The 21,250-nt window shown below is 45.5% G+C and overlaps 1 protein-coding gene across 6 annotated transcripts in view; it reads left to right on the forward strand.

Moving 5' to 3' along the window:
* Positions 1-21,250, forward strand: part of LOC136712307 (myosin phosphatase Rho-interacting protein) — a 118,049-nt gene that overhangs the window by 92,289 nt on the left and 4,510 nt on the right. For 2 of the 6 annotated variants that reach the window (XM_066688798.1, XM_066688801.1), the window contains exons 8-23: positions 3,843-3,990; positions 4,270-4,386; positions 5,674-5,730; positions 5,828-5,896; positions 6,285-6,374; positions 6,904-7,013; positions 8,638-9,274; positions 9,787-9,903; positions 11,020-14,871; positions 16,899-17,046; positions 17,178-17,283; positions 17,505-17,664; positions 17,928-18,035; positions 18,190-18,276; positions 18,496-18,658; positions 18,959-19,044. In XM_066688798.1, the coding sequence (XP_066544895.1) occupies positions 3,843-3,990; positions 4,270-4,386; positions 5,674-5,730; positions 5,828-5,896; positions 6,285-6,374; positions 6,904-7,013; positions 8,638-9,274; positions 9,787-9,903; positions 11,020-14,871; positions 16,899-17,046; positions 17,178-17,283; positions 17,505-17,664; positions 17,928-18,035; positions 18,190-18,276; positions 18,496-18,658; positions 18,959-19,044 (6,055 nt within the window). Of the gene's footprint in view, positions 1-3,842; positions 3,991-4,269; positions 4,387-5,673; positions 5,731-5,827; positions 5,897-6,284; positions 6,375-6,903; positions 7,014-8,637; positions 9,275-9,786; positions 9,904-11,019; positions 14,872-16,898; positions 17,047-17,177; positions 17,284-17,504; positions 17,665-17,927; positions 18,036-18,189; positions 18,277-18,495; positions 18,659-18,958; positions 19,045-19,629; positions 19,697-21,250 lie in introns of all 6 variants that reach the window. The other 4 variants (XM_066688799.1, XM_066688800.1, XM_066688803.1 and 1 more) reach the window with 4 other exon arrangements.

Here is a 21,250-nt window from a genome sequence, read left to right on the forward strand (position 1 = left end):
TGGATGGTGAATTGGCACCCCTTAGATGATGGAAACTACTTTTCACAACATGGGTCCGCTGTGTGAAATTTAAAGCTTTCTTCTTTTGCTCATAAATGGCGACGCATCGCTTGGCAGTTGGAGAATTCAGAGATGAAGCTGGCTGTGATCAAAACTCATGGTTTCTGTTGACAACAGTGCAGACATTTCTGGTTTACACACATACGGCTTTCACCACGATCAGGCCCATTTCAGTGATTGCAGTACAGAGCAGTAAATCCGTTAACACATTTCAAAAGGGCTTGTGTTCCCCATCAAAGAGAGGGGCCATCCGAGAGCCAGGGTCGTTCCCTCACACAGCCCAGACCGGGCCGAGCAGCGGGCACCCGTCCTCTCGGCGGTCAGGGCCACCGCTCCCCACTGTCCGCCCGCCCATCCTCTGCAGAGCGAGCATTCCTCAGGGGACGACTTACAGGCTGGCAGGACGCCACGCTAGAGCACGCCGTCTCAAGCACTGAGAAACAATGCAAAACTAAATTCCCCTGGAAGTGGTACCGGTTCTTGTGGCTAATTGACATTCTGTTCATGCAACACATGTGCTGTAACTTCCCCCCCATATGCTGTCGTTCACAACGAGAGAGGCAGAGAGAGAATTATTCCCTCTGTGCTGCTGTTCCCGTTCGGCTGCGGAGAGCCGTTGCTTACAGATGTATGTCCAGGTTACATGTTCATGTCCTGGCACTAAGCAGAGGTTTATATTCTTCCAAATCAACAGCTACAGCTAGTCGACTCTAATTTAACGACTTTCAAAGCTGACTGCTCCAGAGCAATCCTCCAGTGATTCGAGCTTTAATTGAGCTACAGCAAATTTTCCAAACTTTAGTCTGTTTTTTTTTCCTCCCTCTCTCTCTCTCCTTAAAACACTGTGCCTTTGTGATTCAGTGAAAAGCTTTATCAGAATGTACAGCCAGAAGATTTAGACCTGGTATCAGTTACACTACTTAGAAATGGGCGAATCTGACCTTCATAGGGTCTGGGATTAATGCTCAGGTGAAACATTTACTCCTGTATGAAGCCACGCCTAGCTCGTATTGGAGTTAGTCTCACTGCTGTGCAACTGGCAGGTGTCCTCCTTCAGTGTTCACCATTTTTAACCTATTACTGATGAGCCCAAATCATTTTTCTGACCTCCGTTCAATTAGACATTGACGTCATGTCAGTGATAGAGGGAGAGGGATGCGTCTCTTCCATGTGTTATCAGCCTCACCTTGACAGCTGTCAGCAGGGATATTTAGGGATATTTTGTCCTCTTTTAAAGCCGTAAGCTGTCAGCTTACATTTCAAAGTCCAGGCGCCTGCAGAATCAATACCTTTAAAGACTAGGATGCAAGTGCTAGATCTAAAAGCGTTTCCTGTAAAAATGCCATACGAAAGAATACATGTTCCTCATATATATATGTATCTATATCTCACATGTTCTATTGCCTGGGTACAGGTATACATTTTTTAGATCAATTTCTTGTATTCGAAAACAGCTTTCACTGCAGTTTTAATGTGCCGCTAGTGATACACTGAGGTACTGCATTGGTTTACTGTATGTAGGGGATGGAATCCTGCCCATTCCCAAAGACAGACGTATAAATTACAACCTTTTTGTCGTAATGGATTATCAACTCTGCTTCCTTCCTCATTGGGATTGACTTCAGACAGTATAAAAGGCCACTAGAGGCTGCGTTGTGTTATGTTAGTAACAGACAATTACTTTATCTGATTGGCAGTAAAACAAAGGTACTTTAATCCTGGTAAATTGATTGATTAGCCATTTATCAGTGTCATGTACTATCCTCCCACCTGGTACACAACAAAGATACAGCGAAACCCGTTAGAGTCTGGAAGAGTTCTCTCTGGAGGAGAATGTGAACCCTTAAATGATCAAAAGCAACAGGGCCATAAAAAAAATCCCCACTTCCTTTTCTCCATTTGCTGTGTTATCTTTGGATTATCTCTGACTACATGATTACATGATTTTGGTTTATTAGTTGAGATAACACAGTGCAGATCAGCGAGAGGCCTATCTCAGCTACTCTATCATCCTCTACTAGTTCTCCCTTTAACGTTGAGAACGATGTCCCTCCAACTCATATCGATTAATAAACAATCAATCAACATTGAAGAGTCCGCAACATTGTAGCGAGCGTCCGACTTTGCCCAGTGACACATTGCCTGGCGTGTGAATGTGCCTGACATGAGCCATGTCCTGGGCTCGCACCTGCAGGTCTGCTCCAGCACCTCCAGGTGTTTTGGCAAGCCGCCCCAAAGTCTTCTCATTGCCGAGTGACGTCATCACCGCAGACTCGTCCCACACATTCAATTCTTTCACACCGCGCTCAGCCGGAACAGCTGTACGGCTCCTCCGAGTTCTGTGACCTTTGATCCCTCTCTCGAGGCGCATCTGTGGAGACATCCTCCCGAGCTGTGACACTCCTCAGCTCACATGTCTGGGTTTTCAGGGGTAAATCATTCACTCGCCACGGTGCCGTGTCCTAGCGGAACACGATAATTATAGGTGTGTCTGCAACAGTATAAATAAGCCTGCCGTGGCTCCCGGCCAGTCCAGAGCCGTACTGCGGTGCACAGCAGGAAAAAACAACACGAAAGTTCAGCCTTTGGTTCCACCTAGTGGCTTTAAGAGACACGTGCGTTAAGGCAAAGGGATTGAAGAGCAGAACGTCTTCAGCAGAATGGGTGCTGTGGAGCGGTCACTGAATTGTGCCGAGTTCCTTTGCACATTTAAGTGGTGTGTCTTCCTGTCCGGTGTTAACTCGAAACATCATGCAGTCGGCAGTGTGGAGTGGGTGGGGGGGAAGGGAGAAGTAGGGAAAGTAGTAGTGGAGAAAAGTGAGAGTAAAATCTTTACTATACATTTAAGTTGACATTATTGACCCTTGTCCTTAATTCTTATTTCTTTTCATTACAACAAATGCTCAGGCACTTAAGTTACCTTTTTCCTTTCATGGCTTACTCATTTGTGTTTTTTTCTTTTGCATTTTTTGTATGCGTGCTTTCTTTTTCTGATGGGTAAAATGTAGGTTTCTCCCTCTTGCCTTCTGAACTGCCCCCTCCAGCTCGGTCTCTCTGTTGTGCTTTGTTTTCCCAGGATCCTCGCTGCCCTCCCACTCTGCACTGTCCTGCCTGTGGCGCTGCGCCCGCTTGCTTCCATTCCATCTCCAATCTGTGCCCACGCTGACCGAGGGAGCGCTTTTCCTCTCATTGACAACTCAAAAACACTCGCTGCTGCTGCACAGGGCCGTCCACGCGGCTCTTTCTCCTCTTCGTTAATTTGTTTTATTGTTTTTCTCAATCTGTTCCGCTACATGATCAGACACAATCCAATCCACCTGCTGTTTCGGGAACATTGTGATCTAATTCATGCCCCTCTTCCCGTTTCCCATTCTCTGCTCCTGTGCCTAGGATTGAAAGTTGCAGTTTAAAAATGAAAAAAAAGGAAATACTAAACAAATAAAGACATCCCTTACTGAGCCAAATAGCTCCAAACTCTTCATCAAATTCTACAGTTCCTTTCCCCTTCTTCCTAACCTGAATGGGTCTTTAATATGCACTTTTTCTAAATACAGGGAATGTACATCCTTCATTTATTCTTAAAAAATCACCTGTGCCATAGTTCCTCAATATGTATTATGCAGAGCCTTTAAGAAGTGCAAAGCAATGGTGAGAGACTTCCCTTGAATGTACATGTTCTGGGATGCTTCAGATGCCGAGGCAAAGCCCGAACCGAGTGTCCTGTAGAGGCCTGTGCTTCCGTGCAGTGTGTGATGGTGTCCCCCCATCCTGCTTCCCTCCAGGCGGTCCCAGGTGATTGAGAAGTTCGAGACGGTGGACTCGGAGAATGCGGAGCACATGGAGACCAGCTCCTCCTCCGAGCAGCCCGCCCTGGCAGCCAGCGTGGCTCGGCAGGGCCGCAGCGAGAGACGCCACTGCCCCAAGAAACAGGTACGACCGCACTGCCGCCACGCCAAGCTCTGCCGTTCAGTTGAAACTGGACTGGGCTGTGTCATGGTTTTGTTATGATGTTTTACAAAGGTATAACAAATTAATCAATGAAATAGACGAGCCCTAGAGATGAGGCAACTTAAAAAAGACGCTGAGCGGGAAATAGGGCTCTAACTCTATTAGCCTTATTATGAACTGAAGTAGTAGCCACCTCTATAGAAGTTTAATTATTATTACTAGTGCTAATCTGATGCCACTCCCGCGCTCTACTTGTTTCAGGAATTCTCTCTGGACAACTCAAGCGAAAGGTCTATGCCCGACGTCTCCACCTCCACCATCTCCCCGTACCGCCGAGCCAAGTCCCTGGACAGGAGAGCCACCGAGTCCTCCATGACGGTGAGTCCACCTCCCCTGTCGCTGCTCCCTCAGGGGTCTCTGGACGCAACTCCTTCCCAATCAGCGGAAGAATGATCCAATTCACTTCATCCACTTTATGATCCAATAGGCCAAATGACTCCATACAGTGACATTATTTAGGAAATTAAACTGAGCTTTTTTAATGCACTTGCAGTGTTCTGTGAATTTAATTGAACGACTTTCATAGCTTGGTTACCTGAATATTATAAAATTGGTAATAATAGCCTAGAAACTATGGGTTATTGTATTATCTTTAAAAATGTAGCTCCTTGTTAGTGTCACATCGTTTGGGCCCCCTAGCCTCCTATAACCATTATAACCGAGGGAAACTGTATCACAGAGGTCCTGAGGAACAGGGATCCCACCCTGGGTGTTACTAAAGTTTAAGGAGCTCCCTCGCACCACGTGGGCTGCAGCTGTCAGAATTGCCCTGGGGTTATAAATAGATCGAGGGGGACATTATAGCTACTGTGTTGTGAGCGAGAAAAGGGGGAGAGAGAGAGAGGGTCTTTCTTGTCACTGTGACCAATGAAGCTGAACAGAAACAAGGTAGGCCCCTCGGCTCTGTCCGGCTTGCTCGGTGTGGAATTGGCTGGGCTTCGTTTTGAGGCTGCCGTCGCTTGGTCGAGCTCCAGGACGTTAATGACCGAGCTGAGCGAAAACCATTAGAGCTGCAGGACTATTTATACAGTGCGCCAGCATTCATTCAAACTGACAGGGTGGAGAGCAGCTTGCAGGAGTAAACTTTGGGGTTACACTGCAGCTCTGGCTGTGCTAACATGGAGAGTTTTACTTGAGGCAAAGGTTTTTGGTTTCTATCATGTATGAGGAGAAAAGGGAAAATGCGTAGATTTTTATTTTTATTTTTTCAGTAATGATGCTCGAGTTCTTAAATAATTAGATGCAAAGGGAATTGTGCTCTTTTGTCGTATTGCAGCCGAAGCGAATAGAATTGGCCCAGGGTAACCGATCCAAGTCTTTCTCTCCATCTCGGACATTTCTGCATTTTGGAGATCACGTGCTGAAATAAATCACACGCATGCGGTAGATATGTGTATTTTTTTTTCCCCATGTATCGCTCTGCTTTCCCTGTCGCACCACAAAATAAAAAACGCTTTCAAAACATACCCGATTAGCCATTGTTCGTTAAGATCACTGTATGTTTACTGTGATGTAATACGGAAAGTGCAATACTAAGGAATTGTTTTAATCTATCTCAGTTGTTTGTGGACAGTTCTCTCATTTTTATTGTTCGTTCTTTTACAGCCTGATTTATTGAATTTCAAAAAAGGATGGATGACCAAGCTTTATGAGGATGGGCTGGTAAGTGTGGCTTGAGGAGTCTTGTAAAAGTCTTCATTCAGTCATATATGTATATATTTCTTAAAGTATTTACGCTGATAAAATGATCTTTTCATAGTGGAAGAAGCACTGGTTTGTCCTGACAGATCAGAGTTTGAGGTACTACAGGGACTCCATCGCAGAAGAGGTAAGAGCTTAAGCATTATTTGATCGGCATCTTAATTTTGATCAAACATAACATATTCAAACAATGATTCTACAAACTTACAGAATAAGTTACTGGAAAATGAGAGAACGATCTTGGCGGTCAGTCCCTTATTTTAAGTATTGTTTAAATACTTTGTGAATGATGACTTAGGAGTGAAAAGAAAACAGAAATGTTACTCTGACTGATAAGTATCTATAAGAAGCTGTATATTTGAGAATGCGTAGATGTCCAACTCTTTTGTACCATTTACTGGGAATTTAGCATAATTCACAGAGGACCAACATTTTTCCACAATGACTATCTCTAGATCTTCCTGTATACCTCATAAGGACCCCCCTGAGGTTGATAACTGTTTCTGTGATTCTAGGCAGCAGATTTAGATGGGGAGATTGACCTGTCCACTTGCTATGATGTCACAGAATTCGCAGTCCAGAGGAACTACGGGTTCCAGATTCTTGTAAGTGCAATCTTCCCTCTGTAATGTCAACACATACACTGATCTCCCAGAGAGGACTAAATCTGTATTGTTCTACACCTCTTAAGCTGCAGACCTTTCACTCCAGTGAGAATCACCTGACTGCATATGAAAGTGTGTGTTACTTCATCTGGGCTAATTTTGCTCTCCCTTAGTGACCGTGAACTACAGACTGTCTGGGTCCGCTCTCGAGCGACCGCATGACTTCATTCACGTTTCAAAATAACACGTTTACTTAGGCCTGCAAGAACAAACCTGCGCAGAGCTCAACAATAACCCGACACTTCGGTCGTTGAACCCACAGGGGAGGGAACTCACGCTGGGCAACATTTCTGTGTGCCCCAATCCAGAGCTCTGCCCACTGTTGTTGCTTTAGGCATCTCGCGATAAAGGACAGGTTACGAACAGAATCAATCCTCTCAGAGTTGTTACCCGGCCATTTCATGAGTTCGTTCCAGGCACCTGCAACTCTCCTTGTGTATGAATGGCAATATCGTGTTTCCTCTGACAGACTAAAGAAGGCGCCTTCACCCTCTCTGCCATGACCTCAGGTATTCGACGCAACTGGATTCAGGCCGTCATGAAGAATGTCCGTCCCACAACCGCCCCTGATGTCACCAGGTAACCCGGGGGCTGTGCGTTTGCTTGTTGGCAAATAATTGGGTGAAACAAAATTTGACAGCTTGCATGTAGCTTATGTAAATGGATCCTTTAACTATGTAAAAGTTATTACTTTGACCTGTTACAGTAAAGAAAAAAGTATGCCATTGTTGTAGGACAATATATTGCATGTGAAAATTGTGGTTGTATATGAAGACTGACTGGAAAATGTCCAGGCTTCTCTCCCTTCTTTTCCTCTTTCCTTATTCTGATCTTTGTCTATTTAAATAACACATTGCATGCTTCTGCCGTACAGCGCTAAACATTTTCTCAACCTCTGTCCTGCGGTTTCTCTTGCTTTCCACGCTGTCCCAGGAAAAACTTCTCTCTGAAACTGTCAGTTCTGCAGTCCAGGTTGGAAAGTTGGTTTCTCTCCCGTATAATTGTCTGACTGTCTGTACCGTCTGTTCCCTCAAACGTGTGCAGATTAATGATGTTCAGCAGTCATTAAACTCCAAATTATACACAGACGGGCATATTTATCAGGAAGAAGCAGTACATTGTGTAAAGCTTCCCCTCGGTTTAATGTGCTTTTAATCATTTTACATTATTTCAAAAGAAATTACTACATGACCGAAAATTATAGACCAGAGTCTTTTCTCTATGTGCGTCTGTGTGACCACGATATTAATTTCTGTGTTCGTTTATTTTTAAAGAGATTGCTTTATCATTTTCTCTGCTACCTCTGATGTCAAGAGGCTGAGAATTACACGTTTGTGCTGATGTCATCAGACTGAAATAGATTGACTAATGTGCTGTATATCTGTTTAATAAACTCACCAAAAGTTGCTCATGGAGGAAAATTTAATAAAAATCATGGAGGATAATTAAATATGACACAAAACTTTTTTATTAGACAATGGGGTCATTTTATCACAATGGAAAAATGTTGGTGAATATCTGTTCTTATGTGGGAAAAGTTTTCATGAGTTTCCCAGACAGCCGTGCGCTGGTGATGGCAGCATCACATCCTGTTTGTTTAACATCCAGGCTTACTGCACAAGGATCTGATTCCCCCCCACCCCCCCAAGCTCAGAGAGAAATGCCTGATATTTTTGGTGCTCCCCCACAGACACCTCTCAGACACCTTCCTTTTTCTGGCTTTGCCTGCAAGACGGATCAAAATAAACCCTTTCGTCAGCTTGTTTTTAGGTGTCTGGTCCCCCACGGTTGATATTAATAACACAGTAGACATGTACCCTTAGGAACAGAGGGGCAGATCGGCAGCCTGGAGGGTATTTGACAGGGCCATTTCTTTTGTTCTTGTTCCAGTGCAATGTTTTAGCTGATCAGGTGCTAATCCTAAAGGGCACAGCTATAACCGTTCTGAATATAATATCTTCATTTAGGAAGCAATTAGGATTCCGTTTCTGCTTCTCATTCATGTGCCTCCTTTGACTATGAGCTTTTCTAGTTTGTCAGAAGGTTTTGTTTGTTTATTCTTACTTTAAAAACCAAACTGTTTATCTCCACTGATAAAATGACTAGAGTTACTAATCTGTTGTCTGTCTTTTTACTACTTCAAAAAACATTCCTGGAGATGGGCCATGTCCCAGTGGTGCTGATGGGCTTGATCTTTCCTCAGTTCTCTCCCCGAAGAGAAGGCCAAGGCAGCCTTCGTGAGCAGCCAGGCCCCCGCCGAGACCCCCGAGAGCTCGGCCGGCACTGAGGCAGAGGGCAGCAGCTCGGAGCAGCGGCGGAGCCGGGTGCGTGAGCGCAGGAGAGAGGGCCGCTCGAAGACCTTCGACTGGTCCGAGTTCCGGCCTGCGCAGGAGAAGGGGGATGAGGAGGGGGACGCGGCCTCTTCCCCTTCGCCTCCCAGCTCTGCCTCCAACGCAGCCCTCCAGGACCCGGGCGATGCAGGGGAGCTGGAAAGGGAGCGGGCGCGGCGCCGGGAGGAGAGGAGGCGGCGCTTTGAGACGGTGGATGGCAGCTCCGAGGACAGCAGCCGCATGGAGGTGGATCGGTCCCCCGTGTCGTCGTCTGTGTCCCCCGCATCGTCGTCTGTGTCACCCGTGTCGCCCTTGTCCTCCATCTCACCCCCCACCCCAGAGGATGGCAAGGGCCCGGATGTCCATGTGGAAATTGAGCAGCGCTGGCACCAGGTGGAGACCACCCCCCTCCGAGAGGAGAAGCAGGTGCCCATCGCCACGTTGCACACCTCCGAACCCGGCGCAGACCGGCTGCCTCCCCAGGAGCTGGCAGCTCTGCTGGATAGAGAGGTGGGAGAGGGAGAAACTGCAGGGGTGGTTTGAATTAAAACAGAAGGGCACCCGAGAGATCATTTCTCTTATAGATGTATAATATTGGTCATTTGTAGGTAGACCATCAAAAATTGGAAGGAAAAAACTAAAGCAAAATCAATCATTTTCCACACTAGCGAATATATGCACGGGGCATTCATGGTTTTCCTGTTTCAACGTGTTTTCTAGATGTCTAAAGAAAACTAAAAACATCTAGAAAACACATTGAAACAGGAAAGCCACAAATGCCCCATGCAAATATTCGCTTGGAAAAACTATGTATTTTTTTCAATGAGATGTTGTGCATTCGTTGAGGAACAGCATGAGTCAGCAGCACAGACATCTAGAATATTGTGCCCTGGAGGGAAACTGCCCTGGGAGTGAAACACCATGGTCTCTTGCGTTCCCTCCTGTTTGAACCGGTGAATGTCACCAGCACTAATGCCACGGCTTATGGAAGAGCGGTGTTGAAAACCTGTGTCCTTGTGCAGCTCGAGCAGACCCAGAAGGAGCTGGCCAAGCTGCAGGAACAGAACAGCCTCCTCCAGGACCAGCTGAAGGAGGCGCGGGGGCGAGAGCTGAGCGCGCGAGAGGGCTACGTGCTACAGGTACAAACCCCAGAATGCCTCTCTGTGGGCTCTCTGCTCGCACTCTTCCAGAGAGATGCAGTGCAGCAGGATTGAATATTTTAGGGAAATTAACTTTATGGAGAAAGAGGTGTGAATAAGTCCTATTTGGGAGTTCGATCTAGAGGATTTTCACCCTATAGACCTCCCATCATTCACTCCCTTGTCTTCCCTCCAGATTATCATTCTTCAAAATGTATAGGACTATGAAACCAAAATTAATGTTAACAGTAGGGCAAAAAGCTGAAGGGTGTTCAGCTGTCATTTATTCTGTGAATAAAGTATCCAGTAGAAAAATAATAACTAATGTATAATGTATGTGTTTGTATTTTTCCCATTGTCAAAGTCTTATTGTATTTTGAGCTTTTTGAAATGTCACGTACCCTAAAGTTGAAGATGAAATATTAGTAGTGTCAATGTGATCTTCACTAACAAGACTAGGGGGCTTAATCAAATGACTGATTTGCATGGTTGTGGTTTTTAAGCATGGATTCTGACTAACTTTAACTGAGTATCACATCTTTGGGATATCATAAAAAACTCAAAGGTAAGAGAACAATGCAGAAAAGCTTTGGGCTGTGCTTTTTCCCTTTTCGTCATTTTGTATTTTCTTACCTCTTTGTTTGCATGACACTGGGTTATTGTGGCAAAACTGCATGCTCAGATTTTCATTTGATGTTCACTTTCTCAATCGTTTGGGTATTTATGCTTTTGTTTTTTGTTTTTTTGTCTACACTATAATACACTGGTAATCTAGTAAAAAAAAAAAAAAAAAAAAAGTATCTAATGAAAGAAGGGTTCCACATTGTTTTTTGTCTGACATTTCATTTTTACATATCTACTATTAGTTCTAAAAAGGTTTTCACATTCTACCTCATATGAATTTACTGTTACACACATTTTGTTTTATCCCTTTATTGTTTTCATTTTTGCAATCATCTCCCTGAAAAAGCACAGTGGAAAGCTTTGAAGATGCAGTATGTGTTCTGAGTTCCAGGGGAAAAAACGAAAATGCATTTTCTGTTCTACTCAGAGATGTGACACTCAGTGTCTGGAGAAAAAGTGTGACTAACCTAATGTCTAATCAATTTCTTAAAGAATGACTCCTCAGCTTCACCGACGGGCGCATGGCAAAGGCTACACAAACTTAACCAAGACCTTCAAAATGAGCTGGAGTCCCAGAGCCAGCGCCAAGACCTCACAAACCAGCAAGTTCAAGCCTTGAAACGGAACTACAGTGAAGCCAAGGACGTCATCAGACACCACGAGTCAGAAATCCAGAGTCTACAGACCAAACTCAACAATGCCATGGCCGAGATTCTGATAAGTGAGCAAGCAGTGGCCAAAATGAGGAGCGAGCTGAAAATGGAGCAGGAGAAGTTCAAAGAGCGCATGGAGGAATGGGAGCACAACGAACAGACCCTTCGGACTCAGCTGAAAGACAGTGAGGACAGACTGAAGGATGTGGAAGCCCTGTTGCTGGAGAAGAGCCAGGCTTTTAGGGATCTGGAGAGGCAACAGGCCCTGCAGAGGGACTATCTTAAGGAAGTACAGAGGCTGCAAGATAGGCTTGCAGAGGTTACAAACCAGCTGATAACTACTGAACAAACACAGACCTTGAAGGAGGAGAGGTTTCAGAGGAACTATGAGATGCTGAAGGAGAGTCAGGAGAAGGAGAAGGAGTCTCTTACTCGAAGGCTGGTGGAAGCGGAGGGGAAAGTTAGAGAATTGGAGGACAGACTTCAAGAGGCAGAGCAGCAGGTAGAAGACCTGCTGAAGGAGAAACGGGCTACTGGTCTGGAGAGCAGCGAGGTGGTGCACCAACTTGAGGAGCAGCTGGCCATCAGGACTTCCACTATCCAGAAGCTCACGGAAAATATCCGGGAGTTGGAAGAAGAGAAGGACCAGTTGACCTGTAGGTGCCAAGAGCTGATAAACCAGATAACAGAGGCCGACAACGAGGTAGCCAAGCTCCAGTCTCGACTGAAAACTGAGGAGACTGACTACTACAACCTGGAGCACTCCTATGAAAAGGTGTCGGAGCAGTTCCAGAAGATCAACAAAGTTCTACGAGAAAAGGAAGAGGAGATCAGGGAAGCAAAGGAAATGTATGAGAGGCTGGTGGAAAAGAAAGAGCAGGACCTCAATGAGGCACTGGTAAAAATGGCTGCTCTGGGGAGCAGCTTGGAGGAAACGGAGATGAAGCTGCAAACAAAGGAGGAACTGTTAAGCAAGATGAGTCATGACGAGATGGAGTTGGATGATGCCGGGAAAGATATACAGGCTAAGTTAGAAGTGGCAGAGGATCGCATAACTGAGCTTCAGCAACACCTCAACGATCTCCAGCTGGGCTATGCTGATCTCCAAATGGAGAACGGCAAGCTACAAGAAGATTGTGATGTCCTTGAAAGCATGCGGAAAGGTGAGGCATCTTCTGCGGCCGTAGGTGAATCGCCCCAAACAGACGTTAGGCCGAAAGTCAAATCCAACACAGATATGGGGGCCTCACTTGCTAAAAGACAGCGGATACGATTTTCAAGCATACACTGCCAAAAGTATGTCCATCCAGATGGCACAGAGAAACTGTGGGCTAGTAGCACGTCCTCAGACACGAGCCAAGATAGATCCCTTTCTGAAGAGAGTGGGTCATCCGATCCACCATACCATTACATTACCTCCACTAGTAGTGACCCAGAGAAGTTTATTTCAATTATCCATTCGCTGGAGACCAAACTATACGTGACCGAAGAGAAGCTCAAAGAGATCACGTTAAAGTTGGAAGCACAACAGGGCAGACAGCTTGAGTCAATGATCGAACGCCATAGCCAGTGGGCAAAGACTGAAACTGAGCTCCAAGGGCAGCTCAGCGAAAGTCTGTCCAAAGTAGACAAGCTGACCACACAGCTCCAGGAAGAAATGGACAAGAGAAACACATTTGCTCAGGAAACCAGCTGCTGTATCAAAGCAGTGAACACCAAATATGAAAAGGCCCTCGCTTGTGTAGAATCGAGCAGGGAGAAAGTCCACTCCATCATTAAGAGCCATAAAGAGGATAGTGCAGATCTAAAGCTTCACACATTATCAGAGATCGAGACACAGTTAGTTAATGCAACCATTTATATTAGGCAGGGAGGAAGCTCATTAGTAGAGCAGCAGCTTAAATACCAAGAGACACCAAACAGGGAGCTGAGCGAGAGCGAGATGACCGACGAGGACAGGATCAAGCTGTTTGCTAAAACCTTAGCCTTTGAGGCTTTGGTTTTAAACAAGATGGCATTCTCGATACAAAATCCCAATTTCGACCTTTTGCAGGGCCTTAGCGCAGTCCATCAGGAAGCAGAGAAGTTGAAAAGAAGCGACGAGTCCTACGTAGCGATTGTATATGCAGATGTCTTAACTCAAAAGCTGATGTTAGAAAGTGAGTTTTGGGCCGAGGTGGAGAAGCTGAAGACGCAGTTTGAGGAGAGGGAAGGCGGTAGTCAAGGTGCCGAGTCCACAGAGAAGGACCTGGCTGGAGAAGCAGTGATTAAGACTGCCTGTGTCAAAGCCGAACTGGCATTCGCAGTGCAGAATGTGAAACACTTTTATGAGCAGAAACTCCAAAAAGTTAAGGAAGATCTTCTGGAGGCTCATAAGAATCTCCAACAAAGGGATCGCACGTTAAAAGAAATCGTAAAAGCTTATAAAATGCCAGACTTTGACAGGGTAATTCAAGAGGTGACAGATGAGTTTAGTGCAGAACAAGGTAGAACCCTGGCCGATATCAGTCCTCCGGAACTTGCTCCTTATGTGGAACAAATTAAAATGGAGGAGGCTCATCATTTAGCAGAACAAATCATTGACCGACACCTCCAGACAGATTTGCCTTCCTGTAGCATCGATGCTGTCGATTCTCCACACATTGGACGGGACAAACTAGCAGAGGAGCTGAAACGGCAAGCGGAGATTCTCCACCATTTATCCCAAGAAATAGAGGCCACTTGTGATGCAGAGGACAGCGATGTCCCCCACAGGTTAATTGACATTTCCCGTGTACGGCCTTGCTACACACACCCCAGCAACATGGACAACAGTTCGCTCTTCATGCGGGAAGCCATGGTTCAGGCTCAGATCGCCTACGTGGCTTGCAAGCTAAGAGCGGACCATGAAAAAGATTTACAGCAGTGCCGGGACGCCTGCCAGAGCATGGACATTCTGTGTCAGGAACATGCCAGGAATGTGAATGCCATCCGTGATCGCTACGAAAGCTCCCTGCAGGAGGAGCGGCAGAGCTTCTCGCAGGCAGTTTCTGGCCTCAAGGAGGAGAACGAATCCCTGAGAGGAGAGGTGTCCCGTCACATGTCTGAGCTCTCTCTGCAGCAGGAGCGGCTGCAGCAGACAGAGCAGCGCTTCAGACAAGAAATGGAGGAGCTGAAGCAACGGTACCAGCAAGAGCTGCAGCAAGCGGAGGAGAAACGGGCGGCAGCCGAGATGGCCATGAAGGACAAGACTGCAGAAAGCCAGCGGAAGCTCGAGACCATACTGTTAGACATCGAGAACATGGAGGACAGGCACGAAGAGCACGTGCAGAAGCTGGAGGACAAGTTTCACTGCAAGATACAGGAACTGCAACGGATTCACGAGGAGGAAATGCAGAGGTTGCACGGCCACTACACTCAGACCATCAAAGCCATGCAGGAGACCCTGGAAGCATTGAGGTCCAGGCACCCAGAGGATCCGCCCGTCGAGTCTTCCACGCCTCCCCAAGACTCCTGGCCCATGGAGGAGGCGGACGGGACGCAATCTCCAGTCAGAAGGATGGAGCTGGATTCCATGACTGTGCTGAAGGACAGGATCCAAGAGCTGGAGACGCAGATGAACGTCATGAGGGACGAGCTGGAGCACAAGCACCTGGAGGGGGACGTGTCCAGCCTGAAGGAGAAATACCAGAAAGACTTTGAGAACTTAAAGGTTTCTACACATTTTGTTCTAGTCTTTAGACAGGTTTGGGTTTTATGCTGCAATGGTACATGCTCTTTATTTCCATCATTGGGTCCAGCTCTTGCCCTAAATATTAAATATATTTTGCTTTTACTGTTTATCAGTGGTTTTGTTGATCATTACTACTAATTGTGTAAAGGAATGGTTAATTGTAAACATTTATTTCTGCCTTTCTGTGTGGATACTCTTAACCACTGGGCGTGGCTCATTTCAAATCGAAATAAATGTTTACAGCAAAATCGAAGGTTTGTGCTTTGGATATTTCATACAAATTCAGTCCAGAATTGTGAAAATCCTGGATAACCTTGGATATGATAGGATAAGAGGGTTTGTGCCAGAAAAGCTTGACATTTTCCACGTTTTTATCTCAAAATATGATTGTGAAGCTTTTCCAACTAAATATATTTGAAAGAGGGCCATTGCAGCATTTAATCCATTCTGTTCTTCCAAGACCAATAGACCCTCCCACCTATCCCATAATCCTCCACCTTGCATCTCACACGATTGCTCTGACTCACTGACACTTCATTGACATACTGCATCAAATTTGCTCAGTAATCTTCTAATTGCCGGCAGCAGTCTGAAATTCAAACTTCCTGACATCCCGACCTCTGGGCTCTGGAGAAACGGGCTGTTGAGCCCCTGAAAATCTGCCAGCTTTTCAGGGTTGAAAGCTTCCCGAATAGTGCATGCGAGAATCTGTTCTTCCTCTGTTGCTGAATACTTTGGGAGGTATTTCTTGATTTGTAGAATAGTAGAGTGGTAGTTATTTTAGTAGTGCTTTCATTATTTCAGTTATGGACATAGCAGGATTTTAGAAGCCACTTGTGTTGCTGTTGGTGAGAAACAATGCGTCCCCAATTTGGTCATAGTCCAACCAGTACACCAGTTCTGAAGTTGACTGCTCTGCTCTGAGTCTGTTCTAGCAGACATGTTTCTCCAGTGGTCTGTGTGTCGTCTTATGAAAGTGGCCGGGGGAGAAGTCTGCATGTCCCCCCCATTTCATTTCAGCCAAGATTGTCCTGAGCTACAGCAGCACAAGAGAGCTTTTGCAATTAGATCCAGTTGCCCACAGAAAGAAAAACAAAAATAACAGCATATACATTGAAAATATAATGATCTCTCTTCTGAATGAAGAAAACAGTGGATGAAAAGGACACATTGAAGTTTGATTTCAGTGGGCAACCCGTTACGGTCATCCTGCTGAGACTGAAATGAAGGCAAAACCAACAGTCTTCCAATGGCGAATGATGTTTGTTCTGGAAAGTCCTCTGATGTGATTCAATACACTTTTATACCCCCAAAAAAGTAAATAAGACGACGTTCAATACTTTACCCAAGCTGGTGTCCATATTGCATGTTGTATGTCCTGTGGACTGACTAAAGCCTTGTCACTAACACCTGGTCGATCATCACTGCTAACTCCTGCATGACATTGTAATTGTGGTTGATTTCATCAAGGTGCACCATGGACTGAATGCAAAGGGTAAAGTTTGTGATGTACAGTTGCACTTTCCACAGACTCACAAAGTGCATATGAATACAATTGGTTGTACAATTAAATTCAACAATTGGCAAAGCTGTCAATGTAGCTGAGTGTGGCGTTTTCCTAAACAAAGAAACATTATTGGCTTTAAGAAATGTAGAATATCCCCAATTACTGTTATAAATTAGTTTTCACGGATTGCTAGTGGTAGTAGAGAAGCTTGTACTTGCTGCTACTCCACCCTGTGGCCACTCCAGAGGTTGCATGAATAATAGTACAGTGCTGAGTGCTGTAATTAATAGGGCATCTTCTCAGCTGTGAAGAACCTGATTAAAAATATATATATATTATAAAGGAACAGGCTAAAAAAAAAACTACATAAGTGGGATAGTAACAGTAAGTACAAACAAGTGCCCTAGCCTCTGTAGATCTGTAGATACAAGGCCTAGTTTTGACCAGTTTGTGTGTGGACTAGCTGACCCGGCGGGGGTGCATTCTTGCGGTTTCCCAGGCCACTTGCGAGCGGGGCTTCACAGCCATGGAGGAGACGCACCAGAAGGTCATCGAAGACATCCAGCGGCAGCACCAGAGGGAGGTGTGCAAGCTGCTGGAGGAGAGGGAACGCCTACTGGCTGAGGAGACGGCTGCTACCATTGCTGGTAAGACCTGCATTTGGCTGGATCTGAAGCGTGCCGACTCAGTGGTCATCGTGGCATGATTGTCGTTTATATTATATTATATTATATTATATTATATTCTTAACCATTTTTCTTTTCTCCTCTTCTCCCAGCTATCGAAGCCATGAAGAACGCGCACCGGGAGGAGCTGGAGAAGAACCAGCGCTCCCAGATCAGTGGCATGAGCTCAGACATCGACGAGCTGAGGAGACAGTATGAGTAAGCTGGAAAAAGCGGACGTGTGTTACGAAGGCCTTCACAGAATAGTGACAATACAGAGCTTGGCTAGTTTTCAGTGTTCATCCTGCATGTCGTGTGCGAGATGGTCCCGGTCGTGCACTAGTTCATGTAGAGCGCTCATTTTAGTCTGCTGGGCTCAGTGCGCACAGAAAGGTAAACCGCTCTCTTCTGGGCTCCCAATACCTCTCTCCTCTCCACAGTGAGGAGCTGCGGTCCATCTACCGAGAGCTGGAGGTCCTGTCAGAGCAGTACTCCCAGAAGTGTCTGGAGAACGCACACCTGGCGCAGGCCCTGGAGGCCGAGCGGCAGGCCCTACGCCAGTGCCAGCGCGAGAACCAGGAGCTCAACGCACACAATCAAGTGAGCAGAAACAGACGAACGCATGCACACTACCTCACACACACAAAATGCATATAAGCACACTGACTTTCTTGTGAAGTGCATGATTTTTCAATTATTTCTTTTAACTTAAGGCTTTCAGATTGGCTTTAGTGTTCTTTTTGTTTTGGGAAGAGTTAAATCTAGGAACTGTCCATCTTCCAGCAGGAAAAGCTTGTGGTTTGTTTGCAGTGTAAGGGGGGAGATTAGGGTTGGGTGTGAGCTTTGTGCACCGTGTCTTTCAGGAGCTGAATAACCGCCTGGCATCGGAGATCACCCGACTACGGTCCTGTATCACTGGGCAGGATGCCACGTCCCCCCTCACGCATGGCAAGGACATCTACGAACTGGAGGTGTGACTTTAATGCTTCACTCTTGTCTTCGACAGTGACCACGCTTGTGGAGAGTCCTGAAGTACTGTTCAACCTCAATCTTTATATTTAACTTGGATAAACTTAGTAATAAAATCTATTGCTTTGAGTGTGATTGTTCTTTTTCTATCCTCAGGTCTTATTGCGGGTCAAGGAGTCAGAAATCCAGTACCTTAAACAGGAAATCCACTCCCTCAAAGACGAGCTCCAGTCGGCACTGAGGGTACGGCTGACCAAGTTCACAAATCTGTGGGGTAGCATTGGCATGCCAGTGAATTACTGTGCATCAAATGTAAAACTTGATATTGTCCTTCCTTCATTTCCACTCATTATGTTTGACATTTCTGATTATTGCATCTGCCGAGATCATTCGCTTATCTGTATTCATTCAGCAAATTCATTAATTCATGACGCCGAGTAACACCCTTCATGTCTTGTATAGGACAAGAAATATGCCACGGATAAGTACAAGGACATCTATACAGAACTGAGCATAGTGAAAGCTAAAGCCGACTGTGACATCACCAAGCTAAAAGAGCAGCTGTTGGCGGCCACCGAGGCTCTGGGCCAGAAGACGGCGGACAGCACGGCGGTGTCCGGATACGGTGAGCCGAGCCGGCGATGGCCAGATCAGCCCAGATGGGAATAGGTCATCCCTGCCTTGCTGGTCCTATTGCTCAGTAAATGCATGCTGGGTCACATGAAAAAGCATACATCTGTTCAGATTCAGGACCATTTTAGGATCACCTTCCAAGCAGTTAAAAACATACAGTAATAATCTGTGACCACTGCCTCAAGATTTCTCTCAATCCCCTTGAGTGTAAAGCTGATGCATTGAGTGCTGTTTAAATCACGATAATGCTGGAGTTGAACCATTTCCTAATCTGTTGGTGTGCTCCTCGCAGATATCATGAAATCTAAAAGCAATCCTGATTTCCTCAAGAAGGAAAGGTCAACCATCAGCCGGCAGATTCGAGGGGTGAGGTCGAAGGTGAGTAGTCTGAAGGGCGCCGGATAAGAGCATTTCTTACTGCAGGTTTTCCTTTGGCTTTCAGAATAGAGAGATTAAGAAAAGCACTGATTAGATTCACAGACCAATGCTTCAAATGTCACAGTTAGTAATAGCTCTGCAATTTCATGATAATTGCTGTGATTGCTTCGTGATTTAGACAACATGGTGTCTATACAGTGAAGGGTTCACACACCGAGTCACACAACACGTTGATGATAACGTAACCTGCCGAATATGGAGAACTTAAAACCCACAGGGAGCCAATTTAATACAGTCCAATGAGGCACATAGATCTTTTTAATCAAACCGTGCATTACTGTGTCATGATACATTGTTATACCGGGCTCTTGCAGCTCGGAGCTGAAATTGTACCTTCAGAGACAGATGTTTGGAAAATGTCAACCTCAGTAGAGCTGTACAGGTTTGCGGTGGAAAGATTTACCACTGCTTTTGTCAAGCGAACCCACCCCCCCCCTGCACCGCTCATCCTGTGTAACCCAGAAACTGTATTGTGCTTTTTTGTGTCTTGTGTCTAAGCCTATACCTCGTCTTTTGCCCTGACAGTCTGTAATTGAGCAGGTCTCGTGGGACAGCTGATGGCTGCCAGGGGGCGGGTTTCCCCGTGACGTAGGTAACTGCGACAAGCGTGTCCCATTCTGCATGCCACACGTCCGTCTGCCTCCGGGCCGCTCTCGGGCCTGGCTCTGAGGGACACAACCCTGGCACTTTCCCTCCATTGGCAAGGCCCTCAGAATCCAGTCTAAGGCCCATATAATTGCAATGCTCAACCCCATTACCATCAGTAAGATCACTAAAATAGTCGAGGATGAATGGGCTCCAATTCTTGCGGTTTCATGGAGCGGGAGTGCCGGTGTTGTCTACCCCTGGTCTAGCACATGCCCTGCGAACATGTCTGTGTATGCATGTGTGCCACGGTGTGATCTCCAGGACTGGCAGGACTTGCATCAGTTTTGTTTCTTATTTTTTGGCTGGCTCGTTTGTATCCTATAAATTGTTCTCTGATACAATACTGTCAGTGTATCAATTTTCCATTCCAGAAAATGGAGGTTTACAGTTTATAGATGTCTTTCCTGGAACAAATCTTGTGTTCGTTAGTCTGTGGGAAAGGAGTTATGCCACAGAGATCAAACAAAACCACTCTCCAATACTTCAGGACTCAAAGAACGTTTCCTAAATACAATAGCCTTTAAACCACATCCTAACCCATCTGAAGATATGCAGGAACGGCAGAGGAGAATAACAGAATGATTATAGACCACAAAGTCAAAACAGATCTGAATTTATATGGCTTAATTGTAACAGAAGACGTAAAGCAGGAAAATAAACAACACAATTCGACTCATTACTATTAAATCTGTGCTTGTTTTTATTATGTCTAAATAATGTATACATAATAAAAACAAGCACAGATTTAATAGTAATGAGTCGAATTGTGTTGTTTATTTTCCTGCTTTACGTCTTCTGTTACAAGTAAGCCATATAAATTCAGATCTGTTTTGACTTTGTGTCAGGTAAAGAATATTAAAAATGGTTGGTTAACTTGGTTTACTTGGAGCATTGAGTAGAGGAGCTAATGTCAGGTGCAACAGAGGCTAGAAGGTACTACTATAAATTAGCAAACCAATCGGTATAACCACTCGGTGCGCTCCATCTCTCTCTGGTCCATGGTGTCCTGCTATATTACAGTATTCTTCAAATCCAGACCTTCAGAGTCGCAATCCAGTAGATTTGTTTGAGTCACTGTAGATCGTTACGTGCATTGGACCTAAAACTCATTCAACTGGTGTTCAGTGACTAATTAGTTCAGGCACCTCGTTAAGAGCTTGAGTGGGAATGAAAACCAGATGAGCTCTGGCCCGGATTTGAAGACCACTGAAATATTATAACATTAATTGTAACATTTTGATATTTCAGATTGTAATTCAGTCTATTTCAGTATGTATTTGTTACCATGAAGAATGTTAGCTGATGTACATAATAGCTGAAATTCTCACGAGGGAATGGATGCACTTTCAGACGAGTCCTGTTTGAATAACTTCATTTTCGACAGCATGCAGAACTAACCTGTCGGCACGCCCCGTCTCACTGGCTTTCTAATGTTTCATGTACCAGTGGTTCCCAGTTCACCCATTTCTCCCAGTTTCTGTCCAGGTTCAGGTATCAC

The sequence above is a fragment of the Amia ocellicauda genome, chromosome 17, assembly GCF_036373705.1.
Source record: "Amia ocellicauda isolate fAmiCal2 chromosome 17, fAmiCal2.hap1, whole genome shotgun sequence".
Classification (NCBI taxonomy): Eukaryota; Metazoa; Chordata; class Actinopteri; order Amiiformes; family Amiidae; genus Amia; species Amia ocellicauda.